Source organism: Centroberyx affinis, unplaced genomic scaffold (genome assembly GCF_046629955.1).
Source record: "Centroberyx affinis isolate AG114_WGS23_722 - 3 ecotype Tasmania unplaced genomic scaffold, CSIRO-AGI_Caff_v1 ptg001883l_1, whole genome shotgun sequence".
Classification (NCBI taxonomy): domain Eukaryota; kingdom Metazoa; phylum Chordata; class Actinopteri; order Beryciformes; family Berycidae; genus Centroberyx; species Centroberyx affinis.
The window spans coordinates 98,209-125,071 of NW_027280255.1; the positions used below are offsets into that span (position 1 = coordinate 98,209).

General features: G+C 42.6%; 2 protein-coding genes across 3 annotated transcripts; one reads left to right on the plus strand and one right to left on the minus strand.

The window, feature by feature from the left end:
- On the minus strand, positions 1 to 14,701 carry stac3 (SH3 and cysteine rich domain 3). 2 transcript variants are annotated; one of them, XM_071530143.1, is made up of 13 exons: positions 8,183 to 8,467; positions 7,146 to 7,186; positions 6,609 to 6,687; positions 5,264 to 5,420; positions 4,139 to 4,236; positions 3,878 to 3,938; positions 3,243 to 3,340; positions 2,912 to 2,981; positions 2,501 to 2,550; positions 2,255 to 2,334; positions 2,010 to 2,061; positions 1,643 to 1,780; positions 1 to 876 (listed from the first exon to the last, which is right to left on the minus strand). In XM_071530143.1, exons 2-13 carry the CDS (start codon positions 7,151 to 7,153, stop codon positions 772 to 774), a joined length of 996 nt encoding a protein of 331 aa, XP_071386244.1. In that variant the 5' UTR covers positions 7,154 to 7,186; positions 8,183 to 8,467; the 3' UTR covers positions 1 to 771. The 2 variants fall into 2 exon arrangements, with proteins under 2 accessions (XP_071386244.1, XP_071386245.1); XM_071530144.1 differs by lacking the exons at positions 7,146 to 7,186; positions 8,183 to 8,467 and adding an exon at positions 14,685 to 14,701.
- On the plus strand, positions 9,612 to 26,557 carry mbd6 (methyl-CpG binding domain protein 6). Its single transcript, XM_071530142.1, has 13 exons — positions 9,612 to 9,791; positions 10,743 to 10,941; positions 12,026 to 12,165; positions 14,137 to 14,239; positions 14,497 to 14,668; positions 15,145 to 17,643; positions 17,814 to 18,829; positions 19,324 to 19,432; positions 19,885 to 20,030; positions 20,614 to 21,399; positions 22,596 to 22,648; positions 22,891 to 22,957; positions 24,227 to 26,557. The coding sequence occupies exons 3-13, from the start codon at positions 12,050 to 12,052 to the stop codon at positions 24,296 to 24,298; spliced, it is 5,139 nt and encodes a 1,712-aa protein (XP_071386243.1). The 5' UTR covers positions 9,612 to 9,791; positions 10,743 to 10,941; positions 12,026 to 12,049; the 3' UTR covers positions 24,299 to 26,557.
- The last annotated feature ends 306 nt before the right edge of the window (positions 26,558 to 26,863 follow it).

The following is a 26,863-nucleotide window of genomic DNA, read 5'->3' on the forward strand; positions in this document are numbered from 1 at the left end:
TGTTTTCTATAGTTTTGCCTTCCAATTAAGGAACTTATTTCCTTCTCCACACCCTCCATGGTTGGAAAAAATGAAGATCTGAAAGTAGTTTTAATTGCCTGATAAAAATCTGTTGATTTATTTGACAAGCAAATGCTAAGTGCACTTTGGGTTTAGTAAATTAAACATTTCTATTCTAAGCATTCAGCTAGTATTCATCTTGTCAGCAGCTTACAAAGTGCAAACATTTGAAAACATTTTAAATTGGCAACTATTCCTGTCTTGACCCCGCTTTTTGCATGCAGTTTTTGTTCAGTTTGTCACATATGTGAAATTATTTACAGGCCCCATCTAGACAGCTGTCTTTGCAGCTTCAGCTAGCTTTGTTTACTCAAAGCTTTGTTCATGTCAAAACTGTAGTGTGGCTTTGATGTCTTGAAGCCTTTATCTGTACAGTCATAATCAGTAGGGAGTAATCTGGGTAGTATAAAAACATTTGACCATTTGTGGTACTATACTATTCACAGCAAAGCCAATACATCACCTGCATATTTCTAAATGTCATCAGTGTAGACATTAATGACAGTTTTGCTAACCATCAAACCTTTAAACCCTGATTCCTCACGCTTCCTTCTTTGTCAAAGCTACAGATAAAGAGAAAACAATATCTGTTTTGGCGATCACAATGGAGAGCAATTTTGACAGGTGGCGTGTTTAGAAAGTTGCTGATACAACATGAGGATCTCTCCAGATGTCTCCAGTTTGTGCTTGTGTTCACCAAAGTCGCGGTTCCTACGACACGATCTCCAGCAGCAGGTCGGCGGGGAAGAAGCCCAGCTTGCGTCCGGTGCTGACCTTCAGGTAGCCGCCCTTCTCATCTCCTTTCTTCACCACGATCTGAAACACGGAGGCACAGCGCTGCAGCTCAACTCCTCAGCATGAAGATCGTCTCCCTATGCCCTGACATAAACTGATGCACCAGTTTATTCTGCCAATAATACTTTGTATCTGACCCTGACCTCTGACCTCCCTGTGGAGGGAGGGAAGTGAAAAACACATTTCCCTACAGGGATCCATCCGTTGTCACATGATCATCATTATTATTGTACATGATTATCATTATTGATGTTCTGGCAGAATAATTTATGATTAGTTTTGTATTTACATTGTATTTACGTTGGAAAAATAGCAATTCCACCTGAAAACATAATGTAAATGTGTTTCTGAATGCTCCTTGGGTCTTGTGAGAGCCATGAATATGATTATTTATTATTAGTCATGATTATTATAATTGTTAAATTACAGTTCATTTTAGTGGTCAGTATGACTTCTCCCAATTACTCATTCATAGTCAAAATTGGAGGATTGTTTTCCAAGAAGATGCCTATATTTTAGATAATCTCTAAAAACGAAAAAACGACTATTGGCAGATATATTTGATATTTTTTTGACTGTTTTACCCAATCATAAATGTCAGCATCGAACCCAAAACTCCTGTATCAGTTTGGCACTAATTCTTATAAAGGAGCAACTCTGATCTTGGCACTAACATGTGAAAAAAACGTACAAGTGTACAAGTTACTATCACATATTTCATGTTCTTTAACTGCACACACACACACACACATACACACACACACACACACACACACAGTGCAGCTACCTGATCTTTCTTCAGTGTGATTTGTCCCATCTCTCTGTTCCCAACAAAGGAGCGTGTCACCTTGAAAACCCTTTCTGCTGCGCGCACTTTTATGAGGTAGTTGGTGGGGAAGTAGCCCGACTTCTCCCCCATCTTTCCCTGAAAACACACACGCACGCACGCACACACACACACACACAAAGACAATGAACAGGCTTAGCTCATCCTCACCCGGACTCATTCAAAAATAGAATAGAACAGAATACATCCGTGTCTTGCACATTAAAAGGTTCGGCTGTAGCCTAAATTGAAGAACCACATCATGAATGCATGAATGTGTAGTAATGGTGTTCAAAGAATACAAAAAAAAAGCTAATTTTAAACTCACCCTCCACCACTCTTCATTGGAGTCATCCAGGACTATGATCCGATCACCAGGACTGACACACACACACACACACACACACAGTTAATGCCTTTTTTCACTGCTCTTTACGACCTTTTTGTTTTATAGGTGCATCTAAAACCCTTGATTGAAGTACTGTTCGCTTTATGAAAATTAATGTAGCTTTTTAATGAATTAATAAATGAATGAAGGGGTGGAGAAAAGGGGAAGTGACTTTTTGAACCTACTGGAAGTCGAGGTCGTCTTTCTCGATGGCCTTGAAGCGGTACAGAGCCAGGTAGTAGTGGGACTGGGAGAACGTTTTAGCCTGTTGACAAAACATCAGATATTACTGTATGTGATAAAGGAACGTTTTTTAGGAACATTGAAAACAAAAACCTGTGCATGCAGTATTATAACTGGTAGCACGTGGCATTACTTGCTCTCGGTAGAACATAATCGAATTGTATTATTGGCAGTCTGATTTCTCTTACCTTATCATCTGCCTTGTCTCCTCCTTTCTCCTTCTTATCCTCAGGCTTCCCTATATGGACAGCAGACAACAAAGACAAAAAAAGAAAACAGTTGCTTTCTCATAAATGGATTAAACCCAATACTTTACAGTGGAGAAGGGCTCATTTCACATCATATGCAGTATTTAAGCTGCAATTCATAGTCTTGATTGTAGAGCAATTTCCATGTTGAATATGTGTGAGTTATATATGAGTTTTTTAGTTTGTGTTCATTTCTGAATTTTGAAGAAAATGCATCTCCTGAAATTATTAGAAATTTAATTGACTCCATCCATGCCTATGGAAAATGCACAAATTCTCATTCTTGTAATAATATATACCACTAATTACTCCTAATAATGTAATACTGCCTATTTTGTTTCTTCTCCATACCTTCTCCTCCCTCCTCATTCTCTTTAGGCTGTTGGTTCTCCTCTTCCTCCTCCTCCATCATCATCATCATCTGGGGGGAAAAGCATTGTCAAAGTCAGTAGTGTACGTGAATCATCATATTTTATATACGTCACTAATGTATTACGTCAAACCCTTTAAAAATATTTTCAATATTTGCTTGCGCCTGTCTGGATTCATTCCTGAACAGATGATTACTTCTATTCTAGGTGTAAGGCAAGTTCAATGAATTGCAGAAAGATGTGTAGAAGTTGTTCGTTTTTCTGAGGATGTTTTATTTTATGGTCTGATTAAAACTATATTTAACACTCACATTCTTCTTGTCATTGTCATTCTTCTTGCGCTCCTTGTTAGCCATGATGACGCCGACCCGCAGGGTGTCGAACACCGGGTCGTTCCGGTTTGGGTTGGCTGAGGAGGATTGATGATTAAATCACACAGTTTAACAAATGTAATATATATTTCAATGGTAATACATTAGCAGTTGCCACATTAAAGTAATAATCTCCAACAGTCTCAGTAAATTTCAGTAAACTTTCTGCTCTATCACTAATTGATATAACAGAATAGTGATTCATTTTTGACAAAGATGTCACCAACATAAAAATAAAAAACAACAGATCTCACAGATTACCACTTTAACTGAATATGTCCTGAGGCATGAGTTTCTTTCTTCGAACAATAAAATTGTCTAAGTTAAATCAAGGGAAGCTGAAATTAGTTTTACTTCCTGATAGAATAAGCTAATGTTGCCTGCCAAAAAAGTAATTCAAGCAAGTAAAGGCAAATACGTCCCTACAATATAGAACTAGGTCTTTTAAATTGCAGTTTGGGACCCAAATTTTCTCTTCATCCTGTTGTTTTCTCATTTTGGTCCCAAGCTGAAAAAAGGTTAAGAGACCTAGATACACATTATAAATATTCCCATATTGCTAACAGCGGTCTCACTTGGGTCTGGTTGGTCACTGCTGTACAGCGGGGAGCTGTAGGCTCTTCTGAAGCCAGGAGGCTGAAGAGAAGAGAGACACAGGAGGAAAAACATGTTTCAACGTGTCAGGACAGTTTTAGTCATGAATGTCTGTTTTCACAAAGGTTAATGTAATGAGAGTCCCTGTGATATATTCTCATGGCCTAGGTAATGTTATGTTTTGGAATATTAAGCAAGAAATTTCATTAGCAAAGCACTTCAACAGAAGGAAAATGTCTCACAATTTTGCCGAAGCACTTCTGGTACTCGACGTAGGACTGGCATGAATGGTGGATGTTGGTCTTGCAGTTTTTGCACCTCAGAGCAAATTTGTTGTTCACTGAAAGGTGAGCAAAGGGAGAGCAATGAGGCCAGAAATCATTATTCAAGTGCATTTGTAGCACACAAAACACCATTCTAAGTTTGTAGTGTTGGTTCTTTACGTTCTGCACCACCTTTTATATATTTTAAGTTGAAATGGAGGGAGAACTCATTACAGATTTATGCAAAAGCGCAATCTAGGCTCTATTTGTTTAAGAGACTAAAGTCTTTTCAGATGGTTTTGTTTTTCTATCATAGTGTTCTTGGTAATGTCCTAATGCTGGAAAGGAAACCAATCAAAAGAGGAAGACAACAGACTGAAAGATCACCAAGAAAGCTGGCTCAACTACTTGATGTAATCTTGAACTGCTAAATGTACTATACAGCAGGAGAGCCATGTTTAAATTTCAGATTATTTCAAATAGAGAGGCTCAAACAGTCATTTGTTCTGAGTGTGATGAAATGATCAGAACGGATTAGGATGGTTTTGCATGTTAGTGCAGTTTGTTTTGTGTCTGGTCCTGCGTCTTGCATTGCTTGATGTTTCTTTGAGCAAGAAATTCTCCCAAGTAGGATTAATCAAGTACTTCTACCATTACTAATACTAGTACTACTATTACTACTACTACTATTCAAATCATTAGCCCTTCTCTAACCACCAGCCGTCCTTTGCTGACACCTTATGGTCTGCTAGAGTTCTTGATTCTACATTTTTCAGTTATTTTTATGATACATCACACACATGGAAGTATGAGTCACACATTCTGTAAGTATGATCACACATTCTGTATAATCACAGCCATAGTCTGACATTTTCTTCTACAATATTTTGTGGTCTTGCACCTGCTTGGTGTGATGCAGTGTTTCCCTCAGAAGTGTTTTCTTGGCAGTGGTGAAACACCTCGAAGACCACGTTTATCTAAAAGTCTAACTTGAAACTAAAAGTAATGACAAACCAGCTGGTCTGGTCAGGTTGGTCCATGCCACACGCATGTGCCGTGATGTGTTTTAATTTCCCGTATTAACCGGCACAAGGCGTTACGTACGGACTATCATGCGAGCGCAGACATCGCAGAACTTGGGCTTCTTGCAGTAGTGGTCCTTGAACTTGTGTGGTTTGTCATTGACCATGTGAATAGGCTCTGAAGGAGGTTCTGGCTCCTTTTCCTCCACCTCCACCTCCTCGTCATATATGAAATAGACCTGGAGACACAAAGGACGTAAACGCAGTCAGGTTAAGGCCGTAATCCATGGGCAACTCTTTGATGCAACGAAGTCAGTGTAGAGCAGTTATTCTCAACCTTTTTCATATCAAGGACCCTTAATTTAGTACCCATGAGAGCCACGGACCCCGGATTTTGTCTCTCGGTCCCAAATCTGAGAATATTTATATTGTTAGATATGATTTTATCCAGAATTCCATGACTATCTGTATTGTATGTAGAGAGATAACAGAGAAACTATGATCAAAACAGTCATTCTTCCACATTCTCTAAATGTGTTAACTTCTTGTAAATTAAATAATGGTGAAGTTTAACATTTCATTAATTTGCTGGGGACCCCCTGGAACCCCCTCAAGGACCCCTGGTGGTCCCCGGACCCCATGTTGAGAACCACTGGTGTAGAGCTCATGGTGGACTATGAAGAACAAAAGTGTCATGAAAATAATTAGAATTTTGAAATATGACCCTAAATTGCCTTAAAATAATACCTGCATATTATAGCCTGTAGATTGGACAGGGATGATATGTCTAAATATTCTTAAATAGATTAGATTATTTTGTTCTGTTATGCAAGATCATAGTGTAAATTCTGCATTGTGTAGAGGTTTCTTTCTATAAAATGTGTTACTGTTGCTGGAAACCTATGTAGCCTAGGAGAACAAATTACCTTCCCATCTCTTTTAACTCTTCCATTAAATTGCTCAACTCTGGTTAATGTATTTTTTACAGGATAGCCAGAAATCCATTGTTAATGCTGTTTATTTTAATGCTGACTGCAAGGGGAATTTGCCCTCGGGGTCAATAAAGTTGAACTGAATTGAATTTAATCATTATCGACATGACAATCAAATTCACGGAGCTCACGGAATCTGTTTATGTACTGTTCAGCTTCACCTGCTCCATTTTTTTTAGCCTGTAAAGAGCGAGTACAGCCAGCATACGGCCACATTTCTTATTAAACCTACACAGCAAGCTTCCCACACACACCCAGCCGGCAGCGTCACTCTGTCCCACCGGGATAAAAGAAGGAAACACTTAAGTCAGGGCTCATATTATTCTAATTGACGCTGTACTGTATTGCGATAGTCCCAGTTGGTGGCTATTTTAAACCGCTTGGGAAGGAACTGTGTTGCTAATGGTGAAGAGCTGACATGGTGCTGTCACTCACGGTGTCTCCTTCCTCCCTCACTACATTGTCAGGAGCCGGAGGGTTGTCATGGATATCCACAGAGTTCTTGTCTTCCTCCCTGACACACACACACACACACACACACACACACACACACACACACACACAGAAAAATAGACAAAAACACCAGTAAGATCAAATCATACAGCTGCAAATGTGACATGATTTTATAACTTTGCAACAGGGAATATTATGTTTGATAGACATGCATTATGCCAGTATCAAATTCAAAATAGTTGAGTGTTGATGATTTATTATGTGAAGATTCCTTTTATGCATTTTCTCACAAGAACAGGGAACTGTTGTTTTGTGACTGTTGTATCTGAATATAGAAAATCAGGAATGAAAAATCGCCCATAGTTAGTGTTTTTCAGGCTGGGCTGGTGCAAAATGTATCTCATTAGGATTTGAATGGGGGCTAACGGAGATGGTAAGGAGGTGGCAGTCAGGTTAAAGCCAACAGTTTTAAAGTTGTACTAAAGTGGTAAATTTATTGATTTCAGGGACTGTACTCACTGGTCCATGGTGTGCTGTGGACAATCTTAGTCTTGCCCCACCTAGACAAATAAAATCATATTCAGTATTTTCTGGAACTCTTGCCAGATTCTCAGAAAAGCATGAAGGTACACCGCTAGATTGTGATGAGATTCGCAACAATTAGTCTGTTCCATGCAAATTCATAAGACCAAGTTGGAAATTGAATCGATGTTATCGGATACACCGTACAAATTACCTTTCACCAACTGCTATGTCTTGTCTCTCTTAGATTTCAAACAAATTATAAATATCAAATAAAATTAATAAAAAATCATCAATGAGCATCACAAGCCATATCTTCCTAAATCACAATGAAAACACAACGAAATGAATTTAGCTGCAAATTAGATGCTACTTAGCATATATATTTGGCATGCGTGGTTGCTGCACTTTATTTGCCATCCATTTAAAATATATTTAATATGTTTTGGCTCAGTATTTTAACATCTATACAGAAATATGAATTAATAAAGCTTATTGTTACAAGACAGAATGACACTACGGCATCTTGATCTCTACTGTAGAAACTAGATTACTAAAAACAAGGTAGTTTATGGCACACACACACACACACACATCAAATGCACAGAATCTTAGGTGTATTCTTGTGCTTGTGTGCACAAATATACTTTTATGCACAAATAAAGGCACATATGTAACTATACACTTGTGCGCGCACACATACACACACGTACACACACGCATATGAGTGCACTAAACTATTCTGGGGTTGTGAAATTCAATCTCATCACAGCTAAATTTGGGTTCCTCTGCCAGTAAGGGGAAGAACTGAGAAATTCTGGAAAATATGACAACAATGTTGACATAAAAATCAATCTTTGTGACAGTAATCACCTCAATAAGATGATTATTAAACTAGTATCCTAAAGAATTATTAAAGCGCACCACTTAAGTAAAAAAAGAGGAATAATCTTACTGACTCTTATCGGTCTCCTGTCTTGCAAACACATTCTGCAGCAAAATTACCAGAACTACAAACTTTTAGTGGAACATACCTGTTGTCAAAGTTCACACAGTTCAGAGGAGAAACTACAAATCCGGTGTGTTGGTGAACTTCTCTGCAAATGAGTCCTTCACCTGTTGGCGACGGCTGGAGCGCTTCAGTGGATCTGAGAGTCCAACAAAACCTGGAAACAAACCTGTTTCCTTCTTTGAGGCCTTTAGGCTTCTGCTTGAAGTCTCTGAGTCTGGGTCCTTTTCTTTATTCCCTCTGTATTCCCTGTAAGTGATTTCCAAAGGGCTTTTCAGGCTCTGTGTTTGAGCGTATGTGTGTATCTGTGTGTTTGTCTGTGATTGTGTGCGTGTGTGTGTGTGTTTGTGTGTGTGTGTGTGTGTGTGTGTGTGTGTGGCTGGGCACTCAGGCGTCAAAGTGACTGTTTGAGACAGCTGGGGACATCAGACTGAGCACCGATGACGAGGGGAAATCAGATACTTTCTCACTCTGTCCTTATTACACGCGCACACACACACACACACACACACACACCTCTCTTTCCCCTTGTCCCACTCCTGTACACACAACAAAAACACACACACACAGACATAGATATTCACACTGCTCACTGTCCTTGCCCCTTAATGCCCTAAAGACTTCTCACAAAAGCAGAAACCAAAGATAAACATGTGTACAAACATGCAGTGTCACCTGCTTACTGGACATTGCTTTCTGAAAATTCCCCTCTGTGTCAATGTTGGTTTAAAATAAATATTTGCGTGAGTGTGTGTATGTGTGTATCTGCATATGTGTCTGTGCAGTATGCAATGTTGTACTGTGCACTTACATGAAGCCATGATCTACTGCATTTCTATTGTCTAGGCCTATGCTACTCATAGCTGAAGATATGTGAAATGTAATTTTCTGTATCGGTTTTGTCCTTGGATAGCTGTCTCTTAGAGGAAAGAGTAGCAACTAAAAGAGTATTTCAATAGCTACAGAAAAATAGACACTTTAAAGATTCAGTTTTTCCTTTTCACATTATCTAACCATGATTTTATATAACATGAGACTATTTGGGGAAAGCAATGCATGAAAAGGAACGCTAAGCAGAGCAGTGTGGAATGAGATATGTATAGATACATTTTAGTATAAATAAATATAAATATAAGATATATATCTGTGTCTGTGTCTTATACATTTTATTTCCATATCTTGCCAAAAAATGCATTGTAGACACTTCTGTCTAGTTCTTATCTTCACTAACATGCACTGTTGACAGGTGCCGTTTGAACACATGAATCCATTATACTATTATAGACAGACATCTGTCCCAGGCCTATTATTATTCTTTCATTATCATGTCCTCTATCAAGGAGCTCGACACTGATGTCTGGAACACTACAAAGGTCCCGTTGCATGTCGGGTACAATACTCTCTCCCCACTCATTGCGCATGCCCGACAGAAAACTCCATTATTTTTGCACGGAATCTGCAAGAAAAAAAAAACAGTGGGCAACTGTGAATTTGGGATTAATGGATCGTTATGGTAGTTGGAAATACATCTGAATGCACGACGGTTTAATAGAACAGAGACCAAAGCAACGGTTGGATAATTGTGCAACGGGAGCGGGACATCCTTGAGTCTTGTTGGGACACTCCAGAATCAAGTAAATTTCAGTCAATGCTAGCTCTTTAGCATAGCTAGCTTGCTAACGTTAGCCCGAGATCAGAGGCGCAGTAAAATGAAGCGTTATTGCCCTTTGTTTTTAAATCGGACGGGCAGACGTTGCATGGACACAGACAGTTGATTGATTGCGCAAATACCCGATCTGAATAACGGTGTGATTTATTTGATGGTGAAATATAGGTAACAATCGTATTCAAAACATTCTGAAGCTAGTCGGTTAGCTAGCCAGCTAACTCTTGATTCTCCCGCGAGCCAGAAAAGCGAAGACTCCAAAACTTCGCAAACACAGAGCTTGACGCAGAGAATGGTTGATAGGCTCCGCTAACATTAGTTAGCGTAAGTGCAACCCAGTGATCCAATTACAGTTTTTTGCGAAGCAGTATTGTGCATTGCTCGTTTCTTTTTATCCTAACACGCAAGAGTTTTGTATAAGAGTGTTTTGTGCGCCTGACAGCTGTCACGACAACATTGCACAAAGTAGAGTAGCCAGCTAGCTTAGCTGTTAGCTTAGCGGCTAGCCTGCCATGTAATAAGCCAATGCTTATGAGATTTTTCCCTGTCTAGCTGGCTGTACTGCAGCGATGTCGATTTTAACTTAACTCCGAGTTCCAGGAAGATCAAATTCCTGTTTCTTTGCTATTGCTAGCTCGTTAACTTGTAACTTAGTTGTAAAAAGGGCTCCTGGCTTGTATTGCAACTAAACATTAGCTGGATGCAATGGACCACAGGCCTATCTAAACACACCCTCCCACTTCAAAGTAGCCTCAGCTTGTTCTTAAGTTGTATTCCTTCTGTGAGAGCAGTGTAGCTTATGTAATCATTTCAAGGGAGTTTTGAGCAGTTTTTTTTGCAGGAAATGGTTAATTAGGAGAGTAATTTCCCCAAGCTGCCCTTGTCAGATTGTGTAATGCATCTCTGTCTCTCTCCACAGCCCCTGTTCTGATATGAACTGAACACATTTGCAGGAGTCATCTTCTGAGTTGGGAATAAGCCTCACAGTTGGGGATCTTCCAGGTGTCGGCATCCAGTCAGGTGTTTCTGGCAGTCCGTGAGCTTCTAACCCAGCAGCATGTACGTTGGACAGTGGATACCCTAGCCAAAACAGATCCTGGCTTCCCAAAGATGACAAGGTATACAGACATTTGCCCCATTTCCTTAGTTTGAGAGTAGGTTAAGTGTTTTATATTATTATATTATTATATTACTCATTATCTGACTCTGGCCACACCCACTAGTGATACGGCTACATCCCTTTTTAGGTCCCAACTATAAGTTTAAGAAAACATGCTTTAGAGGCTTGAATTCTCAGGACCACAGCTATGTGGAAAGCCCGATGTTATGCAACTTGTCATTCCTTGGTATGCAGAACACAGATGGAAAGATATCAGTAGTCATCAGTATTGGATCAATGCAAATCAGCTAATTAGCACCCGTGATTCTATGCACCCTTATGATCCTGTTACACCTCAGCATGGTACTAAGCCTAAATTATGACTCCTGCCATTGTACAAGCAGTGCATTTGTTGTTGACGTTTGATGTTACGTAATCAGATAAAAGTGGCTGGCACATTTTGGCATGCTGTTACTTTAATTAGCACATTGATGTCCTCACGACTGACTACTGAGACATTCATTCATCCATTTATGTATGTGTGTATTTATTTATTTATTGCACAACAATCTACACCCACACATGCAACAAACTGCACTTGCATGCATAGTTACATTCACAAAATAATTGGCATTTTAACTCTTCTCAATATTGTGTGTCCTTTGTTTTACAGATTTGCATTCTAATCATTTAAAATTTTAAACTTAACTGTTTTGTTTTATTGTAAAACACCTCATGATGCTAATTTTTCTGTAAAGAACTTGTTTTTTATAAGCAGAGATTCATTCCAAAATGAGATATCCAAAATGTGAAAAAACGTGATGCCTACTATGATCAAATTAATCCTGGTATGAACGTAAAAGTTGGATATCATTAAAATTATTAGCAATCCTGAGCCCATTACTTACAAAATAATAACCATTTAGACAGTGTAATTGTCTTTTTCAGATATTAAGCAGTGACCATCAAGTAACATTTTTCTCAAAAGGAATATATAACATTTTGAAATGAAAACCCTTGGCTTCATAAATAAATTGACTTAATTTGATTGGATTTTAGATTGGATGTATTTACACTTTGTTGCCTCTTGTTATTTTTCCAAGGTGCTGGAAGGCTGCAGCTACAAAATGATGGGAGGCAGTGAGACTGTCAGTGGGGACAAGGATGGGGTCCACACCACGGCAATACATGTCCCCATCGGCTGGCAGAGGAGGGTGCAGGACGGGCAGGTGGTCTACGTCAGGTACGTTGGTTCACTTGAATGGATAGCACACCCAAATTTTTGTTGATTCATGTGTTGTGTATATCTGCAAATATGGAAGATGTGGAAAAAGGAGCTGTCATGTATGTGTGTGTATGTGTGTGTGTGTGCTGGCTAACACAATTCACACTGGTGAATTGAGAGTCCAAAGTGCTGCTTTTGCCAACATATTTTGTGGATATTACCAGGAAAGATGACTGTGGATTCTGTGGCTTTGCTTTTAGAATTTTTCTCAGGGATGTAGTTTTTTCTCTTGAAAGATTTGCCTTTGTGTGGGCAGCACAGGGCAGAAGGGGTGACTGGCTTTAGATATTTCCTTTAGATGTACTCACTTCCTGGAACGATGGCTTTGGTTTGTGTGGTCTGGGTGAGGGAGAAAGGATGACTTGTTTCACTGAGCAGGGAATGAAACACTTTTTTGTTTGTTTTTGTTTTTTAAAGCTTATTAAGTATTATTCAGTCTCAATGCATTTTCATAGGAAATGCATAAGATTAAATAAAAAGGGGAAAACACAGTTCCTTCCGAACTCTGAAAAGCATATAATTGGAATTTGATAATTTATATCAAATTCAATATTTGGGAGTTCAATGAAAAGCTGCAAAAGTATAGAAAATATAGTTTGTTTCTAGTTTGACCACACATTTTATGTTATTGTTGGCCCTCATGGTCATCTCACATGCTGTGATATTTGTTGTTGTGAAGAATAATCTTCAGATATAGAATAATAGGGCCTAGATGCAAATCCAATCCAAGAATTAAAGTGTGGGAAAATCTGGAATTGTGATGATGAAAATGTTCAGGGCCTCTGGGTAAGAGGAAGAGCCTTTTTACCACGGTGTGGTCGCCACAGCGTCATGGTCTTTAAGAGGCAAATTCAGGACAGAGTGAGATACTTCACTCCTCTGTACCCGGGTGCAAGGAAACTTTGTCTTGGTGTGTTAAAAAATAATATTTAACTTGAACTCTGAAGTCTTTACATCTTAGCTGCGATAATGATGACATCACACAACAGGAGAATGTACTTCTGAACTTCATCTATTAATTTCCATGTACTGCTGCCATACAATCATGCATTGAAAAATATGAAAAATCATTTTATGATTCCATGCATACTGTGGAATTTTAGTATCCAGCACACTGTCATACAAGCAGGAATTGTATGTATGTAAATCATATTCTATAAACTAGGTTTGCTAATGGTTCAGTTACTAATGTGAACTAGCCAAGTAGCCAAACGTCACTGTGTTCTCCATAGGAGAGATAAACACAGCTGATCTACGAGGGAGTCAGAGAGCTGAGATCACATTAAAATAAATTGATAATTAATTAGGTCTATATGTCATCGCCACAAATGTGCTGTGGGCTGTACAGAATCTGTACTTGTTACTTGACTTCAGTGGTTCGTTAAAGTTTAAGAGACATTGGATCTGCTCTTAGGTGTGTTGAAAGATCAGGACCGTTTGAAGCAGTCAAGCAGAACATAACATCCTTCAGTTTTTGGGTATGGTCTTGTAGATGGCTTTAAGGAAAAAGGTTGTTATTGTCATGGGATGTCAAAGCTCCGTAGTTCATTACTATAATGAAGACATAGTGGAAAGCTTTGATTGAGATTGGCCAGATTGTTTAATATTCTCACTGCAGATGTAGTTCTCTCAGCTCTGGGCTTTGAGAGAAGCTGATACAATTTCCATAATAATAATTATGTAACACGATACCTCTTTGATCTCTGTAGGAAAATTGTCTATTCTAAGGAATTCATTGTTCTCATTGCAAGAAGTATGTATTATAAAGAATCAGCATATTATTACCCCCTTATAAAACAAGCTGATACCATTTAAAATGGCTCCTTAAATCTCAATGTGAGATTTAAAATATGAACTTCTACGGAACTGTATGTTTTTTGATTTGCCTTGGACTCACTGTTACCTTTCCTCCCCGTCTTCTTCCTTCAGTCCCAATGGCACTGCCCTATCCTCTCTGGACGAGGTCAAAACCTATCTGTTGACTGATGGCACCTGCAAATGTGGTCTGGAGTGTCCACTCGTCATCCATAAGGTAAAGCAAGCCTACAAGCTTAAGATGTCTGTATGTGTGTGGACACATGGGTAACTTTTCCTACATAATAATGTGTGTCTGTAGTGTTTAAGCGTTGATCCATGTGTGAGTATGTATATGTCTGTTTGAGAAATACCAAAGTGTAAAACATCCCAGTTGATGCCTTTACCAACTTGCTGTCTTGAACCTGATTTAAAGATTTTGCAATGTGTTCTCTTTTAACTCTTTCTACACCTCTTTTATCTGGTCTCCTGCAGGTTTTCAACTTCGCTGTGGGTGTGAAGGTGGAGCAGCACAGCCAGCCGCTAGGCAAAGCAGAGCAGGACATGACCAAACTCTGTAACCACCGCAGGAAAGTGGTAGCAATGGCTGCACTGTGTCGCAGTATGCAGGCCTCACAGCTGCCCTTCACCACCCTTCATCATCCAGGTATATGATGAAGCACTGGTCATATCTCCTCATAGCAGGTCACTCAGTAAGAGATGACACTTCACTCCTCTGTACTCAAACAGCAATTGAGAAAGTCAGTTTTCTACAAACCTGTCCTTTATTGAGCAGTATCTACTTGATTAAAGGAAGTAAAAGTTGTATTATAGGGAAAAAATTATGTTCATGAATCTTCACACCTAAGTTGCAAACTTTCAGCTCCCACAATTGTTTTTGCTTATTTAGAAAGAACTTTATGTTATCTGCATGAATACATACGAAACAGAAACATACAAACCAACCAACCAGTGAATTCACAAGAGCTTGGGTCTTTCTGAGGTGATGATGGTGAAGTCTTGTTTCTCAATAATTTGTTTATAAACTGGATATAAGAACTTTTCCAGTTCACTTCCTAAATAGATTTTTGTTTGAGTTTTGTCGTTAACCACAATGCTCTTGTTTTTTATGTCCACTTTCAGAGGTGAACAGTGGAGTAGTGGACAGCCGCGATCCAAAGAGGATACTTGTGGACCGGGAGGAAGAGGACCGTGGCACTTACCAACCCAAACCCCATCTAGTCCCCACTCGACCCCACAACAACCTCCACCCCACCCCCTGCGCCAGCCCCAAATCCTCCCCCCAGCTCATGTACCCTTACAATGGCTCCTCCCCTCTCCTGCACACAGGCACAAACTCCCATCATCCCCTAGATGCTTTGAGAAGGCTTCACCATCCTCCTGTCCCCGCCTCCTCCTCCAACACCTCTTCTAGCTCCCCATTCCCAGCTTACAGCGCCGCCCAGAGGTCACCCCGCACCCCCACACCTCAGAACGTCAGTCAAGGTCAAAGGTCAACACCCAAAACCCCAGAGACTCCTGGTTCTCCTCGGTTGGGCCCCCTCTCCCCGCCTCCCCCGTCTTCTCCCATGACCCTTGGTGGTGGAGGAGGAAGAGGAGCGCAGACTCACGCTCATCATCCTCACGGTGTTATTGTAGGAGGGTCTCCCCTCTCTCCCTCTCCCTCCCTCTCTCCTTCTGTCGGTAACATGAACTGTGTGTCTCCTCACCAGAGGTCCCGCCACCCGTCGACCTCTTCCTCCTCTCTGTCCGAGCAGGGAGGAGGCTCAGCAGCAGCAGAGGGAGGAGGACTGATGGGAAGTAACTTGCCCCAGAGGAGGAAATCCACCTCTTCCTCTCCGCACTCCCCTCTTGCTGGTGGCTCCCCTAACCCCAGCCTCCACTTCCCCAAGTACAAGCTGGAGGACTTCTTGGAGCAGTTTAAGAACTCAGGCAACAGCAGCACTAATAACCACCACCTCCTTCTCCCCACCAACCCCTCCCTACTGACCAACCAAAGCAGCAGCAACCCTCACGTTCTCTCCCTAGCTCTTGATAAAGTTGGGAACTTGAAGCCCTCAAAGGCTTCCATGGGTCCGGCGCCCAATGCAGGACCGCCAGGATTTGGGCTGAACACTGCAGGGCCCTCCGGTTTACCTCTGGGCCCGTTTTTGAACCACCACCACCACCACCACAGCCACCAGGGAAGGCCGCCACACCCGGCTTCCTTCCCCGCTAGTAGCCTCCTCTCTGCGGCTGCCAAGGCCCAGCTGGCTACCCAGATGTCCCAGAGCCAGAGTTCAAATTTGGGCAGCAACCCGGTGAGCTTGGCTTCTCCTCTGGAGGTCTTGAAAGAAACGCAACAACAACAGCAGTCATCGAAGGTAACAAACAGCACTTTACATAACAACCACCCTCCCTCCTCCATCGCTACTACTAGGCCTCCTCCTTCCCATCCCTCCCTCGCAGTGGCCTCCTCCCTCCTCTTCCCTCCATCCCACCCTTTGGCCCAGTCCCTGGCCACCTCCTCGCACCACCTCCCCCCCACAGCAGAGCGCAATGCCTCGCACAGGAAGAGGCAACGGCGATCTCCCACGGTGCTCAGCATGCTGAGAGAGACCCAGCAGCTGGCTAATGGGCCAAGGAAGACCCCACCAGGAGACGCCATTTCTGCTGCCGTCATCAACCTTTCCTCCTCTTCCTCCTCCTTTCCTTCGTCCTCGCACTCCTCCTCTACCTCAGCTGCGCAGAACCATAACACTGCCATCTTAGAAAACCACCACCATCTCCTCCCTGGGCAGATACCCAGGCTCTCTGCTCCCCGGCAGACAACGCCCCTCGCCGGGCCTCCTAGACAAAGCGAGGCCCTGGATTTCACTACAGGCCTGACATCTGCCGCAGGGCCTCCTCTTGGCTTGGATCCTCCAACCCAGCCCCTGTCTGCTCTGTTACACCTTCTCAGTGTGCAGAACGCCCAGGCTACAGCCTCAGCATCCAACTCTGCTTCAGTTCAGCCAGGATCTGTGTCTGTAGGAGGAGGTGGAGGCAGGAACAAACAGAGCCCCAGACTGTCGCCCTCTTCTCCTGCCCCTCATCGCAACATCATGCCCCTCCAGACTCAGTCTCCGTGCCGAACCAATAACACTACTCCTCTACCACAGCCCCTCTCTCCTCCTCCCTCCTCCCCTCAGTCCAGATCAGTGCAGTCCCCATCACAGCCTCGGTCTACTAAATCAAGCCCTATACAGAGACTTTCCCCTTCTAAAGCGCTACCCAGCTCTCATTTAGCTTCACACAACAGCTCTCCTCAGCCTACTTCTCCGACTCCCTCAAACAAGCACCACCCAACTGAGAATCACATTCCTACAATAGACTCTGTTTCCCAGGCACCCTTGCAAGAAGCCTCGCCCCGGGTCACCGTGGCAACAGAGATTGGCAGTAGTAGCATGTCAACAACAGTGGACCTGAGTCATTCTCAAGGCGGTGTTGCTATGGCGATGTCCACCTCCCCAAAGCCTCTTGATCTTAGCAACCATGTTCTGGCCCTGCTTGCGGCATCATCCACTGTCCCCCAAGGGGAGGGGAGCTCGTCGGACCGTACCACTGGTGCTGTGACGTCTCCACCGGGAAATTACACTACAGGTGCGGATGATATTTGTTTTATCAATTTTGAAGATTCAGCCCAAACGTTTGAAAGCTGTTCCTGTGATTTTGTTCATGTTTCAGTCATAGATTGTTAATTTGTTTAAGTGTGAATGTCTCTTGTAGAGAATTGAATTTGCTGTGTTATTCATATATCTCTCTTTCCGCAGGGCGAGAAGAGTCTGTGGGTATGGACCATCAGGTCTCTACAGTGACCAAATCTCCAGAGGCCATCAGCCCTGGGCCCACCAACTCCTCTCGTCTGGGGGACAACCCCAGTCCCACCGCCTCTTCTAATGTGGGCGACTCATCTGCTCCCTTACCTCTGGCAGAGGCCTTCCCCTTTATGAACCAAGAGCAGCTGCTCCAGTTGTTGTCAACCACAGGAGGTCTACCCTCCCTCCTGGACCCTACAGTCCTGGCTTCATTGCCCCTTGGGGGGCTGTGGTTGGGTGGGCAACAGGGACATATACCCCCTGCCCACTCTACGCCACAAGCTCCACAGCATCTTGCAGAGCAACAGCAATCGGAACAGCAGCAACAGTTACTGATACAGCAGCAAGAGACACAGCAGCAAAACCAGGATCAACAACAGAAACAACAACAGATAAACAACAACCCTCTGTTTCCCTTGTTGCCCTCGTTGATTGGTGCCCAAGGGGATCTGCCTCTGAACCTTTTGGGCCTGCTGAACCCACTACCGCCCCCTACGGCCTCAACCCATACACCAGGACAGGAAACTGACCTGGGGCTAGCAGAAAAACCTGGCCTCCAGGCTCTGCTCATGGCCTCCTTGCTACTCGGGCACCATCAGGCCCCTATGTTACCTCTGTCGGGGCTGGGTCAGCTGAGCCAGGTCAGCTTGGAAGTCCCTCTCCAGCAGCCGCAGCAGATCCCAACCACACTGGAGGGCCTCCCCCTGGACAAGACCTCCGGCCTCCTGGATCCATCAGCCCTCCCTGGCCCTGGCCTCTTGGAGGTCCTCCAGGGCCTCCTCCCCCCTCCTCCGTCAGCTGAGGGCTCTCTCCAAGCCCTGCAGTCCCTGCTCCTTCCCCCTCCTCACCCCACAGCCTTCCTCCCCCTCAGCCCTGCCCTGCTAACCGCTGCCCTGGGCTCTGCCGAGCTCCACCCGCCTCCCCCCACCCAGCTAGCTCCCGCACAGCAAACCCAACATACCCAACCTCAGGTAGGCTCCCCCATCTCCTATAGCTCTTTTCCTCTGAGTTCCTCTTAGTTTCCCTAGAAAAACCTATTAGCCTAACTCATTTCCTAAACTGCTCCATTGTTTTCCCTTCCTTTAGTTACTTCGTTTCCTGAAAAACCCAGCAACCCTTTTCCTAAACTGTTAAAATGTTTTTTTCCCAAAACAATTTTTAAAAGAGGCCCACCTCGTGTACCACTTGATCTGTATGGGTTGGTTACAGCCTGTCTATCTGAATGTATTTGAGTTGTGAATGCATACATGTTTATTGGAGACATTTCTAATTTTGCATGCAAAGAAATGTGGAATGTTCTCACATCCAATTAGTCTGGCTCTATCTCACTTTACGCTCTAATTCTGTTTGTCTTTCTTGTTCTCTGTTTCTCTTCCTCTGTCTCTTGTACTTTCTCTTTTTCTGTCTCACTTTCTTGTACTTTGTTTCTCTGCGTCACGCTCTGTATCTTTGCTCTCCTCTCCAGGTGACCTCTGACCCTGGTGTTGACACCCTGATCCCCCTATCTCTCCAAGGCAAGGACAACTCCATCCTCCAACAGTTGCTGCCCACCTTGCTCAACCCTACCGTATTAGGTGAGTTGATGACTACCCTCTAAATACTCTCTAGATGGATACCGAGTCACATATAGTCCCATTGCTACGGGTCAGTAATTATTAGCTGTTGATATTCAATCAAAAGTATAAGGTGTACGAAAATGAGGTAAAGACAGCTGTTGACTTGCATTCAATCTGTTAATTGCACATTAAAAGGTGAATAGGGGTGGGAGATGTTTGAAAGAAATTACACTGTCTCAGTACTTACACTTTTAGCTAAATAGCTTTAGGTCTCATAGGAGTACTGTTTCCTGTTTATAATGATTATGCAGATTCTGCCTGCAAAACTAGATAGCTGTCCTCTTTTGTACACACTGTTATAGATTTGTTGTTATTGTTTTTTTCTCTTACAATTTTATTATTGTTTATTTACATACATACTGCAGCAGTAAGCCGCTATATCAGTGTGTCTATGAAATGTGTCTTTGCAGGAGATCTCTCTGGCATCGCAGGCCTCCATAACATGGTGGGGCTAGGAGCTGGTTCCATCCTCCTGCCCTCAGTCCAGGCCTCTGCTTTGGGCATGCCTCTGCTCCAGGGCCCTGATGGAGCCATCAACTTGCTCAACAACATACAGGTAGGTGTCCGAAACTCTATGTGGAAGTTGTTTGGGATCTAGCCACAGAACTTGAATAGATATAAAGGACGCTTCCTAGTGTATCATGGTAATTTCTTTTGGTACATTCTTTGGCTTCCATAGAGTTTTGATAATGTTGTCATGTATATGAACATTGTTTAATGTGTGGACAGGACATGAGACTCAGAAAGTTAGAGTGTTCATCACAACTGCCACTGAAATGTTCATCCAAGTGATCTCGTTGCCGTGGTAACACATCAGCCTTCTGAGTCTCATGCACCAAATCAACACCGATTTGGTGCATGACTACATTATCAAACATTCTATGGCAGCAACTAGAAGTATACCAAACAAATGACCATTCAAGAAATTTGATTGGGAATGACATTTCTATCCATTTCTATCCATTTCTATCCATTTCTATCCATTTCTATGGCTCTAGCTTAGTAGACAGAGAATGTCTCTAGCATTGTCAAGGTTACAGGCTGGAGGGGCTAGCTGTACTAAAAATGAAGTGCTGTTTGTTCCTTAACATCTGCAATGTTATCTTTAACTGTTGTTGGTTGCCTTTTTCATCATCCAGCTGAACATTGCACCACCCTCAGAAGGAGACAAGCCAATCCCGTTGCAAGAAACACAAAGCCCCGCCCCACAGGAAGACATTCCAGCCAGTCAGCTATCTCCGGAGGTGGTCCGCAGCCCTGTTCCTGCCCCCGCCCCTCCCCCTGTCCCAGACCGCACCCCGCCCCCACAGCGAGGATCCGAGGGCGGGCCTGTTAGCAGTGGGGGGGTTATCGATCCCTACACCTCTTTCATGGACACGATTTATACCTCCTTCCTCCAAGTCAGCGCTAAAGAGCAGGAAGACGGGGCCCAGTCAGGGCCAACGGACCCCACCTCACCCTTCTGTGCCTTACCCCCGGTTTCTTTCCCAGGGGAGCACCCCGCCCCGTCCACCCCTGTCCCCACTCTCCCCCAGGCAAGTGCCCCGGTCTCCCTCAGCCCACGTCGGGCCTGCTCCCTCCGCAACCCAGACTTATCCCGACTCAGCCTGGAAGCAGCAGCCCACTCCCCGGCCCAGGGGACCCCCAAACCCCCCGAGGACGGGTCTACATCACCTTTACAAAGGAAACCGGTCATGGTAGAAGGACATACCCACCCAGTGCCCCCTCTGCCACCCATATACCTAGAGGAGGCTAAGACGGACTGTGCTGGGCCCGCCACAGCTGTGTGCCCCTATGTGGAGGCGGGGGTGGAGAGGCAGGGGGATCTGCCCCAGGCGGGGGGGTACCTCAGTCCCAGGGATGGATGCAGTGGGAGGCCCAAGGAGGAGACAGCTGGGACACTACTGCACACCGAACAGGGAAGGGTGAGTGTCTGGGTGTTGTAGATTTTATTTTTCCTTTTCCTGTTCCCTTCAAGCTGCACTAGGCAAGATTTTTATGTAAAAATACATAATCTTATCAGCCTAAATCACAAAGTGGGACTGCAATAGAGAAGAACATCCCATCCCACCAACTGAAATGCCATACATTTTCCCTATTTGCCCAAATTAAATTCTGGTATTGGGTATGAACTGAAACCTAAGAGTGAAATGCAAATTGCCTCCTAAACAGCAGTGAGCAGCGCTCCGTCCAGAGAAGGCTGGACTCACCAACGTTAGATCTTTTCTCTCTCGCCTTTGGTGTAAAGTGACTATAGAGTGGAGGAGGTAAATGTGTGTTGTGTGCAGTTTACTGACTTCACCTTGATTTGTGCGTATTGAAGTTCAGATTTTTAGGCAGTGGTTACCTCTAATATTCTAATATTAGATAAGGTATTCTAATATTACCAAAAACTCTGTGTTGTCAATTCAAACTAGCCTCAGTGATTCATTTTAATCCCAATTTTGAAGTTCTTTGATTCTCCATCTGGGGGTAGACAATAGACTAATAAGTTAAGCATCAAAAGCAGTGGAGGGGTGTGATAATATGGCAGAAGGAAGCGACAGGTATTATCAACTGGCCAACAGTAGAAGATAGTAGTGGTGAATATGAATAACTGTATGTATGTGAAGCAGGACATGCATGCTCTCCCTTGGATAAAAAAGGTACACCATAGATGCCTATAGTGCCTACAATATAATTCTGTATTATATAGGTTCAAGTGGAAGTGGTAATATCAATCTGTATTGTTCCCAGTAGGGAATGTGAGTCTCCAGTGCATTGTCTCATCATCTGGTCTATAAAACCAGCACAACATACAGTAAGAATTACAGAACATGGTTATTAAGTGTTTTAATACCCAAAGGGTGTTGTAAAATGCATTGTCTCATCATCTGGTCTATAAAACCAACACAACATAAGAAATACAGGAGATGGTTATTAAGTGTTTTAATACTCAAAATAGGATGCACCCACTGTGTAAAATGCATCGTCTCATTTTGTTAATAAAAACGGCACCATAAAAGGAATACAGGAGATGGTGATTTGTAAGGGTTTTTTTCCCCCCAAGAAATGTATATAATATTTTTTTTTGTTTTAGTATGGTGTTTTTATAATGTTATTTCTGATTTTACCTCCCCAGGATCAAGCAGGAACTACAGGGGGAGCCAGAAGAGGAAGGAAAAGGAAACAAACGTAAGTTGTCTTGTCATGGTTCATTTCTCAGACTTGTGAAATGTAGCTGGAGAATCGCCCGGGTAAATCTCTTTCCAATAAAAATCAGAGTGGCTAGATGCAAAAGGAGATTTGCACTAGACACGCATTTAGCTTTACTGATTTTTCATAATGGCTGTCCTAAGGTGTTTTATTAGGCTAAATGATGCTGTATTAAATGAGAATGGTTTACTGATGTGCTTCTTGCATTGTGTGTGTGTCAGGCTACAGAATGTGCTAGAAGACTTCAGAGACATGGATGCTACAGCCCTAGAGGAAACTAAGCCTTCGGTAAGATCCAGCCCTCCTCAGTGACACGGCGATGTATCGGTTAAATTCTCAGCATCACTGGTTGTTTATTACATCTCAGTTGCATCATCGAACAATGTGAGCGAGGCTGAATGTACGAGGCACCAGGCTGTACAGCTGTGGTTCTCAACCCCAGAGTCTGCAGGTTTTCATTCCAGCCAAACACTGCAGCAGCTGCTTTCAGTTGATTAGTTCCCTCTCTCTCTGGGTGAAGGTGTGTTAATCAGGGAGATCAGCTGCTGTGGTGTTTGGTTGGAATGAAAACCTGCAGACTTTCGGGCCTCCATGGCACACAGCTGAGATCCGCTGCTTTTCCCGTTTACTGGCTTGCTTTTCCCGTTGTTTTCAGTGGTTGTGCTGCTGCTCCTTTCCAACAACACTGAGAGCTTAGCATGTTTTTACCACCCAGAGTGCCAAGCGCTAGGAGGTAAAATAATTGGCTGTGACATTTTGGTTTGTTTGGAATAAATAGAAGAAGACCTGGGTAGTTAGCATGAGCAGTGATAGCCACCATGGCTGAACAGACAGAGAAAAGAGCGCCACCTGCACAAACTCAAACCTCACCAACAGAAAATCCAAGGAAAACAACGTCACAGTCCCGCCCACACTGTTTGATTGACAGGTGATCTCTGGGAAGTGCAGTGCAGAAACACCACAGCAATAACCGCTTGGTTGTAAAGATTACAACAAAATGAAAAAAACAAGAATCTTGTGGACTAAAACTTTAAAATATTACGTAGCAAAAAGCAGTATGTCTCAAACAGGTTCTCCACAGTTGCTTAGCAACAGCAAGAGCCTCTGCCCTGCTGAAGTGTCCTTGAGCAAGACACGGGATCCCTACCAGCTTGAGGGACACTCTGGTGTAGTTTTACAGGGGGGGAAGTGAATGGTTTTTTGAAGAGATGAGTTTTCGTTTTATGTAGGAAAGCAGAGAGTGACTCTGCCTCCCTGATTGGGGTGGCGAGGTCACTCCACTGCTGGAGAGCCAGGATGACGAGGCTGATTAAAACCTGCAGGCTTTTGTGTGATACATCTCTCTCTCTCTCTCTCTCTCTCTCTCTCTCTCTCTCTCTCTCTCTCTCTCTCTCTCTCTCTCTCTCTCTCTCTCTCTCTCTCTCTCTCTCTCTCTCTCTCTCTCTCTCTCTCTCTCTCTCTCTCTCTCTCTCTCTCTCTCTCTCTCTCTCTCTCTCTCTCTCTCTGTCTCTCTCTAACACTCTCTTGCTCTCTTGCTCTCTCTCTCTCTCGTTTCAGACGGCGCTGCTGAAGCCGGAGAGGTCGGTCCGCGGCAGGAGGCGACGAGGCGCCAGGTCTCAGAGGCAGTGATTGGTGGAGGGAGCTGTCAGTCCACGCTGTCCACCAATCCAGGTGGACAGAGGCCCCTCCTCCCCCTCCCCCCCCCAACCCCTCCATCTCTCCTCCATCATCACCACTGCTCTCCACTGTCTAGATCTTCTTTTTTTTTTTCTTCTTCAACTGCACTAATATTATACCGTTGTCATGTCAACCGTTGTTATGGCAACCACTATGAAAAAAACATAGGAGAGATCTAGTCTGAAAAATACATTTATAAAAACTTAAAAAAAACAAAAAACAATAAAGACAAATTCCATGGATGCTTTTTCACTTAGGTCTTCTCTTAGGTCTAGTTCACAAAATAATGGTTGCTTGACTTTGTGGTCAGAGATCCGTTAATTAATGGTTGGTGTTAGAATTATATCAATGAAAACACAAAAAATAACAAAACAACTGTACTGTTTCTTCTCATCAGTGTGTTACTGTGAGTCAGGATAAAGCCCATCTACTTGAATGATGCTATGGTTGCTCTCTGTCGAAAGTGTGAGTGTGTGTGTGTGTGTGTGTGTCTTTTTACGTGTTGTGTGTCTGAGAGTGTGTTGGACAACAGTGCTATTGCTGAGCCCCCTCACTGTCCGACCGTGGTTTAGTTGAATTCATTATAATTTAGTGAAACGAGACCCTGGCCTTTTTAAGGTGAAGTCTTCTTTGCCGAGACACACCGTGGTTGAATTTCAAAAGACTTTTCCTTGGCTTTTCAAACGGTGCAGGAGGAGCATGTAAAGAAGGAAACAACCTTGAGTTTTTTTCTCATTTTGAATTAACCTTTATTTGGGACAAGCTAAGGAAATGGATTTTGAGAGCGAACCTCCAGTGAACCAGAGCAGGTTTCTTCAGGTCCTGCAGCTCTTAAGTCAGTTTATGTCAACTGAAAATTACTTTTCATCATGATTTGCCACATCCTGTCTATGTCAGCTCTTCCTTAATGGTTATTACATCTGTCACTTAAGTTATTGGATGAATTGGGATCTCAGACCGTAGATACAATACCAGTCAAAAGTTTGGACACATCATTGGACACATTTTTCTTTATTGTTACTATTTTCCACATTTTAGAATAATAGTAAAGACATCAGAACTATGAAATAACATAAATGGAATTATGCAGCGACCAAAAAAGTGTCAAACAAATCAAAACTATCTTATATTTTCGATTCTTTAAAGTAGCCACCCTTTGCCTTGATGGAAAGGCAAAGGCTTTGGAAAGAAATTCATAAATAGGATTAACTTCACTATTTATATTTGTCTAAAAAACAAATTTCAAGCATTTAAGTATAAGTCTTTAGATCCAAATGGCTTTGAGATAATGAAAACCATAGTACATTCAATCAGGTGTGTCCATACTTTTGACTTGGAGTGTAATACTATATGAACTGAGAAAACATAAACACGAAATTCAGTTGTATGACTCTTAATCATGTCATGTCAGCAGACTCCAGGGTTTCTAGGCAGATCAGGAAAGGTATAGAAAATGAATTTGACAATGTCCAATGTCAAGATCCACAACAAGTCTGGAATAGTATCTATTATTCAGCTCCAATATGCATTTATTTCACTTTTTGGAGACCCACACTACCATTTCAAGTACTGTGTTATTTGTTGTTGTGAAGAATTCTGTTTAGCTTTAGTGTGATAGAGCTTATTTAATAATCATATCAACGTATTGGACCGACCGCCGACCCAAATCTTCATCCCCAGCCATGAAATTAAAAGTCCGGGAAGAGTTTTGAAATGGAACCCCAAGAAACGCTGTTCAGCTATAGACAGTGCGTCCTTTCATTGGTCGAGTGAATGGCTGAAAAACTTGTATGCTGAGAGAGAGATGATGATGATGATGATGATGATGATCTGTGGGTCTGTTGAGTCGATGTGTTGCTGTGGATTTGGAGTAATCCTTTCTCTCTGTCTCCTCATATCACTGTTTGAGCTCTCCTCCACACACTGCCCCGCCCTAAGAGTATTGGCATCTCTAGCTGTATTTAAAAAATAAAATAAAATAAAAAAGAAAAGTGAAAAAGAAAGCAGATTATGCAATTTCTACACTTGGAGATTTGTACATATGTACAGTTAATGTGTTTTATTTTGATTTTATATTGTTAGAGAAAGAGAGACAAGAGAGAAAACAATGAATTGTGAATTTTTCTGGGAATTGTAATTAAGTATTTTTCTCATTCTACCCCTTGCTTTCAATACTTATGTTTAAAAAGACGATTAAATTGTGGACTGTAGCTTTCTTTTTATATGGGAGTCTTTTTTTTATTTAATATTAAACTATTTACAGAAAATGTACCTCTTGTGTTGATTTCTGCACTTAAAGTGATGTACATGAGCAACTTCTTGATGCAGTGAAGATCAGACATACACTGTGGATTATATTGGGATGATATTGATGATGTGGGTAACAGTGGGCTGTAAAGAAAAAAATGTAATGAGAAAACTTATTACTGTCATAGAGAAATTGACTCAAGTTGTTCCCTGTTTGCCTTGGCACAAAAATGATCGATCAGTTTTACTTAGTGATTTATTGAAGATCTA

Coding starts and splice junctions, on each gene's coding strand:
- mbd6 (XM_071530142.1), top strand. CDS start 12,050: ATGATGGGAGGCAGTGAGACTGTCAGTGGGGACAAGGATGGGGTCCAC. Junction 14,669..15,144: donor CACCACCCTTCATCATCCAG/GTATATGATGAA, acceptor GTCCACTTTCAG/AGGTGAACAGTGGAGTAGTG. Junction 17,644..17,813: donor ACCGGGAAATTACACTACAG/GTGCGGATGATA, acceptor CTCTTTCCGCAG/GGCGAGAAGAGTCTGTGGGT.
- stac3 (XM_071530144.1), bottom strand. Junction 2,982..3,242: donor ATGACAATGACAAGAAGAAT/GTGAGTGTTAAA, acceptor TTTTCCCCCCAG/ATGATGATGATGATGGAGGA. Junction 1,781..2,009: donor CCAATGAAGAGTGGTGGAGG/GTGAGTTTAAAA, acceptor GTGTGTTTTCAG/GGAAAGATGGGGGAGAAGTC.